This window comes from Episyrphus balteatus, chromosome 1, assembly GCF_945859705.1.
Source record: "Episyrphus balteatus chromosome 1, idEpiBalt1.1, whole genome shotgun sequence".
NCBI classification, from domain to species: Eukaryota; Metazoa; Arthropoda; class Insecta; order Diptera; family Syrphidae; genus Episyrphus; species Episyrphus balteatus.
The window spans coordinates 59,285,908-59,302,175 of record NC_079134.1 but is presented as its reverse complement, the minus strand read 5'-3'; the positions used below and the strand labels follow the sequence as shown (position 1 = coordinate 59,302,175).

Genomic DNA, 16,268 nt, shown 5'->3' with positions numbered 1-16,268 from the left:
AGGATCATATCTTCTATTCTTGTACAGAGAAAACTAGACCACATAAAGTAGAACAAAAACAATAAGATTTCTTTATAGTTTTCATCCAAGAAGAAAATATTATTTAAACAATCGGGTTTTCCTAATTGTTTTTAAATATGCACTTGTCGGGTTTTGCCAAGAAAAAAAATACAATCATGTTCGCGATCGAACTGAAGACTTCAACTCTCTATCTCTTGTCGCACATATCTGCCACCATTGGTAACAATTTTTGTTCCAGTGCCAACTTGATATATTTTGTTAAAGATATTAGCTACACTGCTGGCTTTAACGTCAACTACCGAAAGAACTTTCTCCAGTTTAAAGATAAAAACAATACAAAGAAGCATTAAAACTTAAAAAAATGTGCGAACTATGAAGATTTATCCCCCCCCCCCCTTAGCGAAAAGCTATCTACGCCACTGCTCCATACAACCAAATCTAAAATGACTGGATTAAAATAGATCTCTCGTACGTTCGCAATGTATGTGATGTGTTCTTTTATTCGACGATGTTAACTATTGTTAAAAATAGTTAACTTTCATCGTTCCTAAATGAGAAAAAAGTTACAAAGTGTAACATCGTGACGTCACAACATCGTTCCTAAATCCAGTGTTGAAGTGTCGAATAGTTACATTTTGTTACTTTTTCCAACTCAGCTTCTGGACTTGAGTTTCAATGTTAATCTGTCAAACACAACTAAATGTTTCCATATTTAAAATTATTGAATGCATATTTTTGTTTCAATTTGCTTAGAATTCAATTAAAAAGAATTATTTCAGTACCAAATTAATTCTTTCTTGTTTATTCATTCATAAAATTAATCTCAAAAATTTTTGTTTTGACAGATCAACAAAATGTAACATTTAGTCGTTCCTAAATCAAAGTTAACATTTTGTAACAAAATGTAACAAAAACAAATACAACGATTTTTTTTGACACAACAACAATAGTTAACATTGTTCAATAAAACAACGGACCAATGGTATCTGGTGTTGCGTGGTAGGTATATGGAATAGGATAAACGAGTTTTTTTTTTGTATTTTTGTTTTTTTTTAAACTGGTTTATTTATCTCTTTCATAAATTTATGATGTTGCATGTTAGGTATTCTTCTGAGCAACTGTATGGATATACTTTTTTCTATGAAAAAAAATTTGGAAAGACAGGCGGTCTGTAATGTTATTCGCATTATAATACAAAAATCTAAATTTTCGTTTTTTTTTTTAAATAGGCGGTAGGAGGTATATACTATATGTAGTTGTTTTGTTTTTGTGTGCCAAATGTAAATTATTTTAGTACATAACTACATATGTAGGTAAGGTAGTTACTATAAACAAACATATAATTAGAACATATTATCTAATGAAAAACAAGCAAAAATTAATAGCGTTTTTTTATAAAAAAAGAGGATGGCTAGCGCCAATGCGCCTTCAAGGAGTTATGTAGGTATACTTTTTCGCGAAAAAGAGAGAGGAGTAAATAGATACAGGAAAGGGTTATGTAACCTGTTATGCAGAAGCTGTGACTTTTGTCATGTTTGTGTAGGTGCATTTCATTTTCAATGCAAAAAACAACTGTTGGGATAGAAATAAGTTCATTATTCGTAATATTTGGCCGCGATTGGGACGTTTTTTAAAAGTGCTAGCATTATTGTGTCTTTTTATTAAAATAACAAGTGTTTTAGTGGAAACTATTTTGAAATCAATTTGTGTTGATTTTATTGATACAGACAATATTTTGCGTATCTAGTTGATTTGTGTTTGAAGAATAATGAGTTCTAATCCAACTCGTTTATCAAGAGTTTTCGGAGCAAAAAAGGGAAAAAAGGGAAGGGGGTATGTCCTTATCGTATTAAATTTGTATCTTTTACCTTTGTTGATAAAAAATCTAATTGTTACAGAAACAGAATAAATAAAAGTTTTACTGCGAGCCACCCTGAAACGGTTACTTCACCAACTGATGTAGAACCACAGGGCGTTGAAAACTTCGAAATACCCGTCGAAATCGAACCCAATGAAAATAATTTTACATTCTTACCTGAAGGTAGACGGATTATAAATCTTACCAGTTTTCTCAATGGATTAAAAAGTATTTCCATGCATAGAATCAATTTTGGTTGCACATTTCTAAATTTAAATCTTATTCAAGAAATCCGGAAAGGTACCTACTTAAAACTTTTGTATTTATTTATTCTATAAGTCAACCCAATGTTTCTTTAATTCAAACTAGGTTTAAATTCTAAACTTATATTTAAGTGCAATATGTGTAACATGGTTTTCAATATGTTTACGAGCGATCTGGAAGAAAAATCAAGTGAAGAAATTCACAAGGAAATCGTTTCGGGAACAATGTTAGCTGGAAATGGTTACACTCAATCTAAACGTGTTCTTGAAGCTGTCAACGTTCCGTTTATGTCCCCGAGATCATATCGAAAATTTGAAAACAAGACAAAAGCAGTATGGATCCAGTCTGCCGAGAATCAAATGAAGGATGCAATCGAAGAAGAAAAGAAGATTGCTTATGAAAATGGAAATATTGACGAAGACGACAAGCCGTTGATTACGGTAGTTACGGATGGAGCATGGTCGCACAGATCATATGGAACTAAATATTCATCCTGGTGTAGCAACAATAATTGGTTTTAACACTAAGAAATTTTTATATTATAACGTCAGAAACAAGTATTGTCATTTTTGTCGGCTCAACGAAACAAAAAACTCCCCACCTAAAGACCATATGTGGAGCAACACCAGGCGGCTTAGTAGGCGAAGATGGCATCTGTGAAGTCAAATGCCCATCATCAATCAAAATTTGACTATAAGCGATGCAGTTGAAAAGAAAAAACTAAAATATCTTCAGAAAAGCGGAGATACTTTGTACTAAAAAAAAACGACGATTATTTTTATCAAGTGCAAGGACAACTCCACATTTCAAAACAATCCCATTGTTTTTTGGTGTATGGACATCATGCGATTTCGTTTAGGGTCAATGTGGGTAAATGTAAACAGGGGTAAATGAAAATATGGCTCAAAACAAGCTTCAGTTAAATCTATTTGATGCATACATAAGTACAAACCGCGGACGCATGTATCTTTTAACTTATACGTCAAGCTCATTGCTGTCAAGAGAGAATTCATTCGACGAGCGTATTTTCCGTGAAAGATAATTTTTTAAAGTGCCAAACAAGTCGTTAGTCTTTCAGAAAAATTAAATATTTTTGCAGATTCAATTAAGTCAGTATAATTTGCAAATACTTTTTTGTTTTTAATTTTGATGTAGATTCTATGTGATACAAGCAAATTTTAAAATACAGGACATTTATGTCGATTTGCATGTGTTTACATTACCCCAGAATATTTTTCATAATGGGTAAATGTAAACAACGTATTCTGGGGGTAAATATAAACAAACATTTTTGGTGAAATTATTGGTTTTAATAAAAATAAAGTATTTTTAGTCAATTACTATTGCTAAAGTGCCGCGGAGTCACATTTTAAAGTAGCCAACACCATCATTTTCAGTAGATGATGTTGCAAAATCGGTCGTTGACGTAAAAAAACGAAAAATATGACGTTCAGAGCTGCTCAGGATGCATATTGGGCGCCTATATAAAGAATCAAAGGAAGAAAACAAAAACTTTTATTGGAATTTGAAAAAGTTTTTGTCAAATACCTTCTTGAACGTTTTTCAAGTTGTTATCCATATGATAAAGAGGAAATTCTAAATTTTAAACCACCGTTTACATTTACCCCGAATTTGCAAAAAAACACAAACATGGTGGGGTATTTGTAAACATGCCATATTTGACAGTAATGTAAACAATTTGGGAAATATTTGTTTATATTTATAAAGAAGAATTGCCATCATTTCATTTTTGCATTTGAAGATGCCATTCAAGTTGTTCCGTGAAAACATAAAAAAATCTAAAGTCGAAAGAAAAAAAAGACATGAAATTGCTTACATTTACCCACATTGACCCTATATAAAAATACATAAAGACGACTCATTTGGGAAGCGAAATAAAAAACAAACTACTTAATTTTTATGAAGATCATTTTCTATTGGAATTATGTGATCCAATGATTCCAAGAAGTATGAGGGTATGGAATACGTAATATAACAGCAAACGATCCACCTTCTATTAGAATATTATTACTTTTCAAAACTATGCGTATTTTTCTAAATCTGTAACACTATTTTCTTTTTTCGTTCCATACCTTCAAATTAATTTTCAATATTCAGTAATAATATATCTAAAGCAGTCTAAGATTTAAATTGTTTTTTTTTGTTATAAGGAATAATTTGTTATGTTTATCGCGATCACCTTTCTAAATAAGCTATTGAGTATCTTTAACATACTTATAATAATGAAATAAAATGTATTGTTTTTTTTACCAAAACTAATTAAAATCCAAAAAATTATTATTATAATTTCGTATGTAAAAACAAAAAATATTTATTTATTTATTTTATGTTATCTAACTTAATTGAAGAGAAAAACATACATATACAGGGTGTTCCACAGTCACCGCCCCAAATGAAAACCATGGATTCCTGAAGTCATTTTAAGTCGAAAAACTTAAGAGGTAATTTTCTCGTTTTCGTCCCGTTTTCGAGTTACCACGGTTTTTATGATTTTTGCTCTCTTGTCCTTTAACTGGCCTTATCTTTGCCAAACTACGTTTGATTTGAAAGATTTTTTTTACAACCAATCAAGAATTTACTACAGTTTAAGTTTGTTTCGAAACTTTTTTTCTGCGGACAACCGTTTCGCCACAATTTTGAATTAAATGACGAATGAATTAAAAACTTTTTCTGAGCTATTGTTTTTAAAAAAGAACAAAAAGATAAAGCTCAGAAAAAGTTTTAATTCATTTAAATTAATTTTGTATTTAGCAATAGCTATTTAGCAATAGCTATTTAAAAAAAGGAGGAATCAATTTTTTTATATTTCCCAACGTTTATCAGAGGTTTCCAGCATTAAAAGTGCTTACAACAGAGAGAAGAAATCTTTGGATTTATGCTCTAAAACTCAAGAAAATGAGTTTGAAAAATGCGCACATTTGTTCGCGGCATTTCATTTCGGGTAAGCAAAACAACATTACCTTATGGAACAGTCACCATCATTTTCATAAATATTTTCAGGCATATGTGCTGCTCGCAAAGATCGATTAAATCCAGACTGGATTCTGACCCTGCACTTGGGATTCAATCCCATACTGAAAGAAGCAAAACCCAAAAAGAAGACTAAAAAGAAACGGCGCAAACGTTGCAAACTGTTGCAAACGGAAACAATTTTCTTTCTTCGTACTTTGTTCTTCCTTTTACTCGCCGCTGTTATGATCTCGATGTGGAACGAATCATAACTCCCACGTATCTGCTTCACACTAATGATACGCCTGTGGGATTCACCGAGTCGACTTCTGTATTTTTGCATTTGTTTGTACCTGGTGTTTTTGACAAACCTTTTTGCTTGCTTAGTGTTGGAACGTTGTATAATATTGCTTTTTTACGGTGTTCTCAGGATCTCTCTTTTGAACATGGCAATAACAACTGAGTTTATCGTGTTAAATTTTTTAGGGATGATATTTTTAACATGTAGGTAGGCTTCCTCGTATATTCGACCAAGCTTTGTAACTGCTGTGGTCCGTTCTTTTATTGAACAATGTTAACTATTGTTGTTATGTCAAAAACATCATTGTATCTATTTGTTTTTGTTAGATTTTGTTACAAAATGTCAACTTTGATTTAGGAACGACTAAATGTTACATTTTGTTGATCTGTCAAAACAAAAATTTTTGAGATTAATTTTATGAATGAATAAACAAGAAAGAATTAATTTGGTACTGAAATAATTCTTTTTAAATGAATTCTAAGCAAATTGAAACAAAAATATGCATTCAATAATTTCAAATATGGAAACAAACCAGAAATTCTCTTCTCACATCATCCCCTCTCTTCCCCATTTAGTTGTGTTTGACAGATTAACATTGAAACTCAAGTCCAGGAGCTGAGTTGGAAAAAGTAACAAAATGTAACTATTTGACACTTCAACACTGATGGATTTAGGAACGATGTTGTGATGTCACGATGTTACACTTTGTAACTTTTTTCTCATTTAGGAACGATGAAAGTTAACTATTGTTAACAATAGTTAACATCGTCGAAAAATGTTGGAATATTAATTCGTTTAAAATCATAATTTGTTCATTCATTGTGCTAAGTTTATGAAATAAATTGGATCACAACAAAAACATTACTGTTAAAAAAAGAGCCAAGTTCTCCTATGTTGAAATTATGCTGGCACAAAAAGTACTGAGATGTAAAAGTGTACCAAGTTCTAAAGTTTGGGTTCAAATTCGTATCAATAAAATTTTGATTGTTCTCTTGACAATTTTTCTTTATTATCGATTTTTAAAGTTATTTCAAAAATTGCCAAGTAAACAATCAAAATTTTATTGATACGAAATTGAACCCAAACTTTAGAACTTGGTACACTTTTACATCTCAGTACTTTTTGTGCCAGCATAATTTCAACATAGGAGAACTTGGCTCTTTTTTTAACAGTAATGTTTTTGTTGTGATTTCACTACTTTTTGCAAGGTATGGCTGTAGAATATAAAATCTCTATATTTGATGAAAATTCAGTGAAAATGGGTGGTTGCCACGCCCCCTGCCTGAAATTCTCAAACTTTAAATTTTTTCCTTTGTGTAAACTACCAGCTCCACCATTCTACCAAATTTCAAGATTCTACGATAATCAGAAGTGCTCTATAATATTTGATGAAAATTCAGCGGGAATGCCGGTTGCCACGCCCCCTGGCTGAAATTCTCAAATTTAAAATTTTTTCCTTTGTTTAAACTACCAGCTCTACTATTCTACCAAATTTCAAGATTCTACGACAATCAGAAGTGCTCTATAATAATTTATGAAAATTCAGCGGAAATGGGCGGTTGCCACGCCCCCTGGCTGAAATTCTCAAATTTTAAATTTATTCCTTTGTATAAACTACCAGCTCTACTATTCTACCAAATTTCAAGATTCTACGACAATCAGAAGTGCTCTATAATAATTTATGAAAATTCAGCGGAAATGGGCGGTTGCCACGCCCCCTGGCTGAAATTCTCAAGTTTTAAATTTTTTCCTTTGTATTAACTACCATCTCTACTATTCTACCAAATTTCAAGATTCTACGATAATCAGAAGTGCTCTATAATATATGATGAAAATTCAGCGGAAATGGGCGGATGCCACGCCCCCTGAATTGAAAATCTCAAATTTTCGATTTTTTAATTTGTATACACCACAAGTCCTATCACCGTGTAAAATTTCAAGTTTCTACGATATCGGGAAGTTCTCCATAATTTTGATGATCTGTCAGTGAGTCAGTGAGTCAGTTACGGTTTTTGCGATTTTTGAAGCCCTATATCTCAGAAACTACTCATCGTAGGAGGCTGAAATTTTGTGAGGAGTTTGGTTTTTACGAGCTCAACAAATGTAGTGAGTTTGAAATTTCTAGCATCTTTGGTGTGGAAGTTAGAGGGGGGTCGAAAATGGCCTGAGTTGTTTCCTGTAAATAAGGGTGTAGTGCCAAAGTTGCTAGAGAACTTGGCTGGGCACTACCGTGCCCCTTGATATTTAACATTCTGACTACACAAATAATGAAGAACAAGAAACAAATTAAATAGGATTCACCAGTTGGAGTTTTGTGTTCTTCATTAGATTTATAATTAGTGCTTAGTACGTATAAAAATTTTGTTCTTATGAAATATTTTTGAAATGATTTCCAGAAGTGTTCTTCTCTACACTACCATTATATTTATATTACTGCAATTGTGTATTGTGTTTGACGTTGTTGAAAGTTTTAAAGCCACCTGCCCACAATACTCAATCAAAGTTTTATCTTTAAAATAAAAGGTAACACGATAACTCAATTGAACCAAACATTCTGCTATTATTTCTTCATACAAACACCATGTACTGTTTGGGTTTCGGTATTTCGAAGCCTAACGAAATTAATACCTGAATCAGAGCAATGAAAATTGTATTCCTTTCAACAAACGTTGCAGCTTTCTTTCTATTTTAAAACTAAAGTTTGAAAATAAACTTAAAACTGATGTTATCTGATAAAGTTAGCCATCGATTATTATTTAAACAATTCAACTTGAGTAATTTTTGAAAATTTAATTCTGTGACTTGACTTTATATACAAAATATTTTATTGTTTATAAAAGAAAATATTTCGGATAACATCATGGCAACTTTGCCAAAACCGACAAACGTTTTGACTTATTATTTGGACACCCCATCAACCTTCAATTCATTACAGGAAATTGATGATATCCCCCTAGAATGTGTGCTTGAAGAAAATATTTCGGATAACATCATGGCAACTTTGCCAAAACCGACCAACGTTTTGACTAATTGTTTGGACACCCCATCAACCTTCAATTCAACACAGGAGATTGATGATATCCCCCTAGAATGTGTGCTTGAAGAAAATGTTGAAGCGGTAATTAACGTGGGAATAGACGACGCAATTAGTTCGCCAAAACGAAATAACTTTCGTGAAAACGAAGGGAAATTAATTGCAAGAGAAGTTCAAACGGATATCCAATTTTAGGATATAACAGAAATTGAAATTTTGGACATTAAAACTATGGATAAGTCTGTTATGACTGATCCTGAAATTTCAACGACTACATATAAGTCTATAGGAGTTCAAACAGATATCCAATTGGAGGATATAACGGAAGTTGAAATTTTGGATATCTCGCATAGTTCTCTAGGTTGGTATCTTTGTTAATAAAATGTAAAACAAAATTAAGTTACTAATTTTTAAATTTACTTAGTAATTCAAACTGAACTGTGCATGGCTGACATCGAAATTTTCGAAATGAAACTAAAAGAAGCCCAATATAAACTGGATATGAAGGATCAAAAAATTGCAGAGTTACAAAAGGAGATTACAGCTAAGAAAATGGGGATGGACTTTTTTCGGGATGATGACAACAAAACAAAATATTTTTCAGGATTGCCTTTTTTTTAACACTTAATACTATTTTTTATGCCATAGAACCCAATCATCCACATTGTTTAGCTAAAAATCTAAATAAATTTCAGATGCTCATCCTGACACTGGTGAAGTTGCGACTATATCTCCCATTCACTTTACTTGGATACATTTGTGGAATTTCGACGCCAACAGCGTCAAAAAAATTTCATGAGTGTATCCTAGTTTTAATATGGAGATGAATGCATTCATCAGATGGCCTGATATCAACGCAAGAAAATACTTCACGCCGTTCAGCTTCAAAAATCTTTTCGGCGATAAAATAGCGGTGATTATAGATTGCTTTGAAATCAGAATAGAGAGGTCCGGTAAGTAATATAATAATTGCTAGAGCAAAATGTATTCTAATAACATCGAATTTGATTCCCTAGGAGATCCAGTGGCAGGAGCGGCAACTTACTCGTCATATAAGAGCTCCGAAACCATCAAATACTTGATTGGAATAGCTCCAAGTGGGAGCATTAGCTATATTTCAAAAGGATATGGTGGCAGGACCAGTGACAAGTGTGTTGCCGAAAACTCGGGTTTCTTGGACTTCATTAAACCAGGAGATATAGTGCTATCTGACCGAGGATTCATATTTAATGAGGCGGTCAAAAGAAAAGGAGCAGAGTTGAGGACACCTGCATTTCTGGAAGGAAAACCACAGCTTGACGCTTATTCAGTTGAGTATTCAAAAAATTTATCTACAGCCTTGTATATAAAAACTATAGTACTATCATGAATTCAATCGACTGAAGCGCCGTCTGGTTCAAGAGAGCGGACCTATTCCTGGAATGATTTAGGCAGGAGTGGGGGACTAGGAATAATCAGATAATGAAGGAGTCACCAAAATGTTGGAATATTATTTAAATATTGGAATATTATTTAAATTTTCAATTTGGGGGGGAATGTCACTATTTAGCTTTGTAGATAGAGAGAGATAGGAAGATGTATAAGCAGAAATGGAAGTTGTTTATAAAAAATAATAAAAAAAAAAACAAAAACGTACAACCACGGTTACCCATAAGTCAAATTTTTTTTTTTTTTGTAATTAAACAATTTAGATTTCTAAGATCTTATTTTGTTTTTGTTTTAAAATAAAATAAAAAATGGGAAATTAAATACACATTTCGAAAAAAAAACAAGGAAAATATAAAAAAGTTATAAAATTCTCCCATCGGAACATGATGTCGAGAAACATTTAATATTTTTTTAATTTAATTCAGATTTCAATTTTTTTTCAAAACGAAAATTACATAACCGTCAGAAACAAAGTAAACAAGTTCTAAAATGTGTAAAATATTTATTCGCATCTTCTCAAGTAATAGCGTTGTAAACTAAACACATAGGTACAAAATAATGAAACATCAAATTTAAAAAGTGATTTCGATTTTAGTTAAATTTGACGAATGTGGCAATCACGTGTGAATTAAAATTTAAAATTGTATTCTTCTTTGGAAATGTTTGTTTTTTTTTGTATTCTTCTTTTTAAAATATTTTTTTCTTGTTTCCTAGGTGATTGCTGTCGAATAGAATATTTTGTTTTGAAAACTTGAATACATTTTTGTTTTGTATTTTTTATTCTTACGCAATGTTGCAACATTTCACTTAACTCTTATTTATTTTATTAATATAATAATAGAGCAATTTATGCTTTATCATTATAACCTTTGTTTCTAAAAAAAGATTTTGTTTTTTTTTAATTACAGGGCACTCTACAATTGATTCTAGAAATGTTAATTTTTATAATAAAAAAATTGTAATTATGTTATTTTGAACTTTTTTTTTATTTTAAGATTTTTTTTTTTCAATTTTCGAGCTTTTTATTAATAAGTTGGTATTGTGTCTTTAACAGTTTTCTTATAATAAAAGGTTTAAAACTTGACAAAAATAATAAAATTTTAGAAAACATTTAACATTTTGCTATATCAAAAACTATCAACCTTCCTTTGAATTTCATCTTTAGTTTTTAGGTTTATTTACTTTCTAGCTCAAAGTGATGCAGTTTAAAACTTGTTTTAATATGTATTATCAATTTAAATTATAAAGTAAAAACTATAATAAGCAATATAAGATAAATTAAATGTTGCAACATTGCCTTAGAATATATCAAAAAAAAGTCCCAAAACAAAAATCTATTCAAATTTGCAAAAATAAATTATTTGATTCAAAAATACTCAAATCACTATCACCTAGGAAACAAGAAATAAACAAAGCGTTGTAAACAAAAAATATTTTTGTTTACATTTTTCCTTCCCTATTTCCAGGCTGTCGAAATTCAAACATGATTTCGGTTTTTTCTCTTTATCCTATTAAATTGATAAAAGTATTTTTCTCCCTCTTACACACGTATTTTATTCCTTCATTCTAACTTTCTAAGCTGAAATAAAGCTGTCGCAGCGCACCCTAGTTAAAGGAAGCGGACCTAATAAATTCACGTTCATGATAGTACTATAGTTTATATAAACAATGTCTACAGTTAGAATACATATAGAAAGAATAATAGGAAATCTGCGCCAAAAGTATTGCATTTTATCTTTTTTACAGCCGATGAAAACAATAACAAAAAAAATGGACGCGAACCAAATCTACTACGATGCCATCATCAGAACATGTTGCGGATTAGTCAACTTATGTCCATCAGTCGTCCCACCAACATAAAAAACATTTAAAAACATTATTATATTTGCACTTGTTTAATTATTTTTAGTTTTAAGTTTTTAAGCTTATATTTTTTTTCTTTTTTATGTTTTCATTAGCTACGTTCCTTTTGGAATATTTATCTACTTCACAGTATTTCAAACTACTTTGAACTTCTTTTGCCATATTGAAAAAGTAGTTCAAATCAGCTGTAAGAACTAAGCAGTAGATAAATATTCCCAAAGGAACGCAGCTATTATTAATTTTGCAATAAGAACAAAGATTTATTTATATGTTCATAATGTATTATTTGCTTTTATTATGAAAAATAGATATAAGATATACATAGAAATAAGTTTAGTAAATAAAATATATACAAAATTTGGATAAATAGATTTATGTAGGTATTTATTAAACAAAGTTTTAATTTTGTATTATTAATATTTTTTTTTTGATATTTGGGGTATAGGATGTACTGCGACCTGTAAGATCTATTGTACCCCCCTATTAAGCTAAATGAGTTAGTACCTCATTTTATAGCTCCTCCTCTAACCTAATTCCTTTCATGAAATTGATTATTTGGGGTATTTTCAAAGAGTGCAATTTATCCTCTTTCACTTGGTTGCGACCCATGTGTTTAAATCTTTGGTGTATTAGTGCATTGCAACTACCCAGGATGTGGTCTGGTGTTTCTTCTTCTTCGCTACAGAATCTACATATTGCACTATTTACTAAGCCCAAAATATGTAGGTGTCTTCTTAACTTACAGTGGCCAGTGAGGAGCCCAGTGATTAACCTGAGATTGTTCCTACTTAGACTGATACATGATTTGAAACGCTCTCGGCTGTAGTTCCCTAGCATTTTCGATTGTCTCAGTTTTGGCAGTTCTGTCCAGTTTTTTGCTCTCCTGGACTCCTCGTCTAGTTTTATTTTATTTTTAATGACATTTTCTCCTATTCCGCAATACGGTTCGGGTCCCATTAAAGGGGAATTTGCTCCCGTTTTTGCTAAGGAGTCCGCCTCCTCGTTACCCTGGACACCAACGTGCCCAGGTACCCAGTAGAGAGTGACTTTGTTTATTTTGCCAAGTTCGTTAAGTTTTCCTATACACTCCAATACTAGCTTGGAGTTGATTTCATAGGATTTAAGTGCTTTTAGGGCAGCTTGACTATCAGACATAATGGCAATGTTTTTATTCTGGTGATTTAATTCGAGGTTTATTTCTGCACATTTTACAATTGCATTTACCTCAGCTTGAAAGATACTTGGGGATTGACCCATAGGTACGGAGAGTTTGGTACCAGGCCCAAAAACGCCTGCCCCTGTACCTTCCGCTGTTCTCGACCCGTCTGTGTACCATTTGATGGTATTTTCTTTAAAAGAGTAGTTGATAGATTCACCTACCCAATCTTTTTTACTACTGAGATGTATATTGTAGTTTTTCACAAAGTAATAATTTGTGACCATTGCATCTCTTGGAAAGTCAAGGAAGTTTTCTTCTGAGGATCTGGACAGGAATTCTCTTTCTCTGTTGCCTATGCATTTTCCAGCCCCAGTTCCTTCCTTGGCAAATCTCATGATAGCTCCCTTAGCAGCACTTTCAATAATAAGGTGAAGTGGAGTTAAATCAAGAATAACCTCCATTGCTGCTGTAGGGCATGTTCTCATAGCCCCGGTGATGCAGACACATGTGAGTCTTTGCACTTTATCTAGTGATTTCCTAGTTGTTGCAAGATCGGTTCTTTTGTGCCAAGCTACCGCACCATAGGTAATTATAGGTCTTACCATCATAGCATATATCCATCTTAGGATGTATGGTTTGCAGCCCCATGAATTGCTTGCTAATCTTTTGCAAATCATTAAGGCTTTCGTAGCTTTATCAGTGGTTATTTCTACGTGTTTGTTCCAGAGGAGTTTACTGTCTAGTGTGATACCTAGATGCTTAACCTCCTTCTGTGTTTCTATTAATTCTCCAGCTAACCGTATAGGTTTCATACGGGGAAGAAGTCTTTTTTGGTAAATGGTATAATTGTTGTCTTGGTAGGATTGATGTTAAGTCCTGCCGATAGACACCATTTCCGAATGTTTTTCAATCCTCCTTGAATAATATCGCAAAGAGTTTCTTCAAACTTCCCACTGGCTATTATTACTTTATCATCGGCAAAACCGAGACATCGTATACCTAGGTAAGTTAGATTTTCTAGTAGTTCATCAACAACAATACTCCAAAGCAAGGGCGAAAGGACCCCCCCCTGAGGACAGCCTCTTGTTGTGATGATAGTTTGTACATTAAGACCTGCCCTTACCTCAGCTGTTCTTGTGCTCAGCATTTCATAGATCCATCTCACTACAATGATAGGAACTTTTTTCCTTTCAAGAGCTTTGTTTACAGCGACATGAGAGGTGTTATGAAATGCTCCCTCTATGTCTGTTTCTTTTGCACCCAAAGCTCTTTGTATGGAATTTGTTAGCTCGAAAAGGGCAGTTTCCGTAGATTTTCCTGCCCTGTAAGCATGCTGGCGATGGTTAAGTGGCATATTTATTAAAACTTTTGATCTAATGAAGTTATCTATTACTTTCTCCAAAGTCTTAAGTAGAAATGATGTCAGGCTAATTGGCCTGAATGACTTTGGATGGGTGGTTTCTTTTTTCCCAGTTTTGGAAATAAAAATTACTTTAGCTTTATTATTAATAAAAGGATATGCATATGTATTCATTTAACAAAGCTTTGGTTTTTTATTTCTAATAAAAGAATAAGAAGAAGATAAGAAGGAATTAACACAGGGGAAAGGTTTTTAAATCTCTCTATACAACTTTTTGTTTACAAAAATAAAATATACTCACTATACAACACAATACAAAACTAAATAAAATATAAAATAAATATAAATATCAAGAAAAAAAAAATAACACTACTTAAAACAGGAAAACAGTATTATTAAAATTTCAGATACAAAAATTAAATATTAATAAAAAAGTTACAAAAATAAATACTAATAAAAAACTAATGAAAAAAACTATTTAGTGTCTGCTCTGGAGAAAGCAAATCCCATCAATTCGGGAAGTAACAAGTTGAAAAAGTACTTATCACTCTGCAACATATTACCTCACACAAAACTTTCATCCAGATCTACCTTAATAATAATTTTTGATTTAGGAATAAAATGAAATGAAATGAAATGAAATAACGTTTAAAATAAAAATTTGTAATTGAATTTGAAAATAATACTCATGATTTTTATTCATGAAATATTCAGAACCATTTTTCAAAACACAAGCATCATTTTTTAAAATGGAATCTATATCTTCGCCATTTCGGAGCTTAAAAGGGCATTTAACTTCCACCGGAGCCTTTCCACAGCACTCGCATTCCACAATTGAGTCCGGGGTAGCAGCATAATAACTTTTGTTTTGATAAATGAATATCCCACAGGCACTCATTTTGCATTTTTTGTGGGTTTTTCTGACACATGATTCCACATATTTTATTGCTTCTTTTTCTGTTTTTTTGCCATAAGTTGTTGCAGCCGTTGAAAAAGATTTTGGTTGGCAGATTTTTGCCAAAAGGCTCATGGCAGGAACACTTTTATTCGTCCTACATACCTCCTTAAAAACTGACGCAGTTACTCTCCCAATACAAAGTTTTTGCCATATTGTATTGGGAGATAGGCTTTGTAACCTCGTCAGTTTTTCAATTTTTTCCGCCGATTGTGATGAAATAGAAAAATTTATATTTTTCCCCTATCTCTATCAAATCTTCCTTTTTATATATGGTATATTCAGGCTTAAAAAAATTTGCGAAATAAAATTGAACTAAAAAAAAATAATTTCGTCTGAATCATCTATGACGAATTCATCATGCGAGGTCGCAGCTGCCGGGATATATTTTGCTGAAATTGTTTTTAGAATCTCCATTGCTTTTGATTCGTCAATATTAATTTTGTAATCCGGCACAGATTTTGATGGGATTTTCCTTTTAAAATCTATAGCTTGCACCTCCAACTGAAGCTTATTCTTAACTGAAGCTTTTCTCCAGTAACATGAGACATCAGTTACGGACAACTATGTACAATTGTATATGTTATTTTAATATATTAATAAATAAAAAAAAAAACAAAATCTATATTGTGTTTTTATGTAGTTATGTTTTCGTTAAAAGCTTTTTTTTTCTCAAAAATCGTTGAGATCAGTTTCACAGCCAACATTTAAATAAAAGTAGGGCATACACATTTTTACATATGCAAAGTGTCATTTAACTTTTCAATATTTGCCACTTATATGCAACTTACTCGACTGTAAAACTGGCCATAAGTCATCCAATTCAGGGTCAAATTATTATTATGAAAGTGGACTAAGTCACTTTTTGAATTGTTTGAAGAAAAACTTACATAATTATTTTCTTATTATTTTTCGATTTTTCTCTGTTCTGGGTGTGCGAATATGTTAATCATATATCGCTGAATCCAGATTCGAAGTCAATTTCGCCCTATCACGTCAAGTTTCTGAGATATCCTCAAAAAAATGTCAAAACCAAAAAAACAAACGTTCTTATC

At 31.9% G+C, this 16,268-nt stretch overlaps 1 protein-coding gene and 1 long non-coding RNA gene across 2 annotated transcripts; both read left to right on the top strand.

Moving 5' to 3' along the window:
- The first annotated feature begins 1,375 nt into the window (after positions 1-1,375).
- LOC129907444 (uncharacterized) lies at positions 1,376-4,319 on the top strand. Its single transcript, XM_055983685.1, has 3 exons — positions 1,376-1,854; positions 1,920-2,179; positions 2,249-4,319. The coding sequence occupies exons 1-3, from the start codon at positions 1,790-1,792 to the stop codon at positions 2,662-2,664; spliced, it is 741 nt and encodes a 246-aa protein (XP_055839660.1). The 5' UTR covers positions 1,376-1,789; the 3' UTR covers positions 2,665-4,319.
- Positions 4,320-4,438: 119 nt separating this feature from the next.
- LOC129907446 (uncharacterized) lies at positions 4,439-10,670 on the top strand. Its single transcript, XR_008771032.1, has 4 exons — positions 4,439-4,605; positions 8,350-8,809; positions 8,873-9,401; positions 9,465-10,670. It is a non-coding gene; the product is annotated as an uncharacterized LOC129907446 (long non-coding RNA).
- The last annotated feature ends 5,598 nt before the right edge of the window (positions 10,671-16,268 follow it).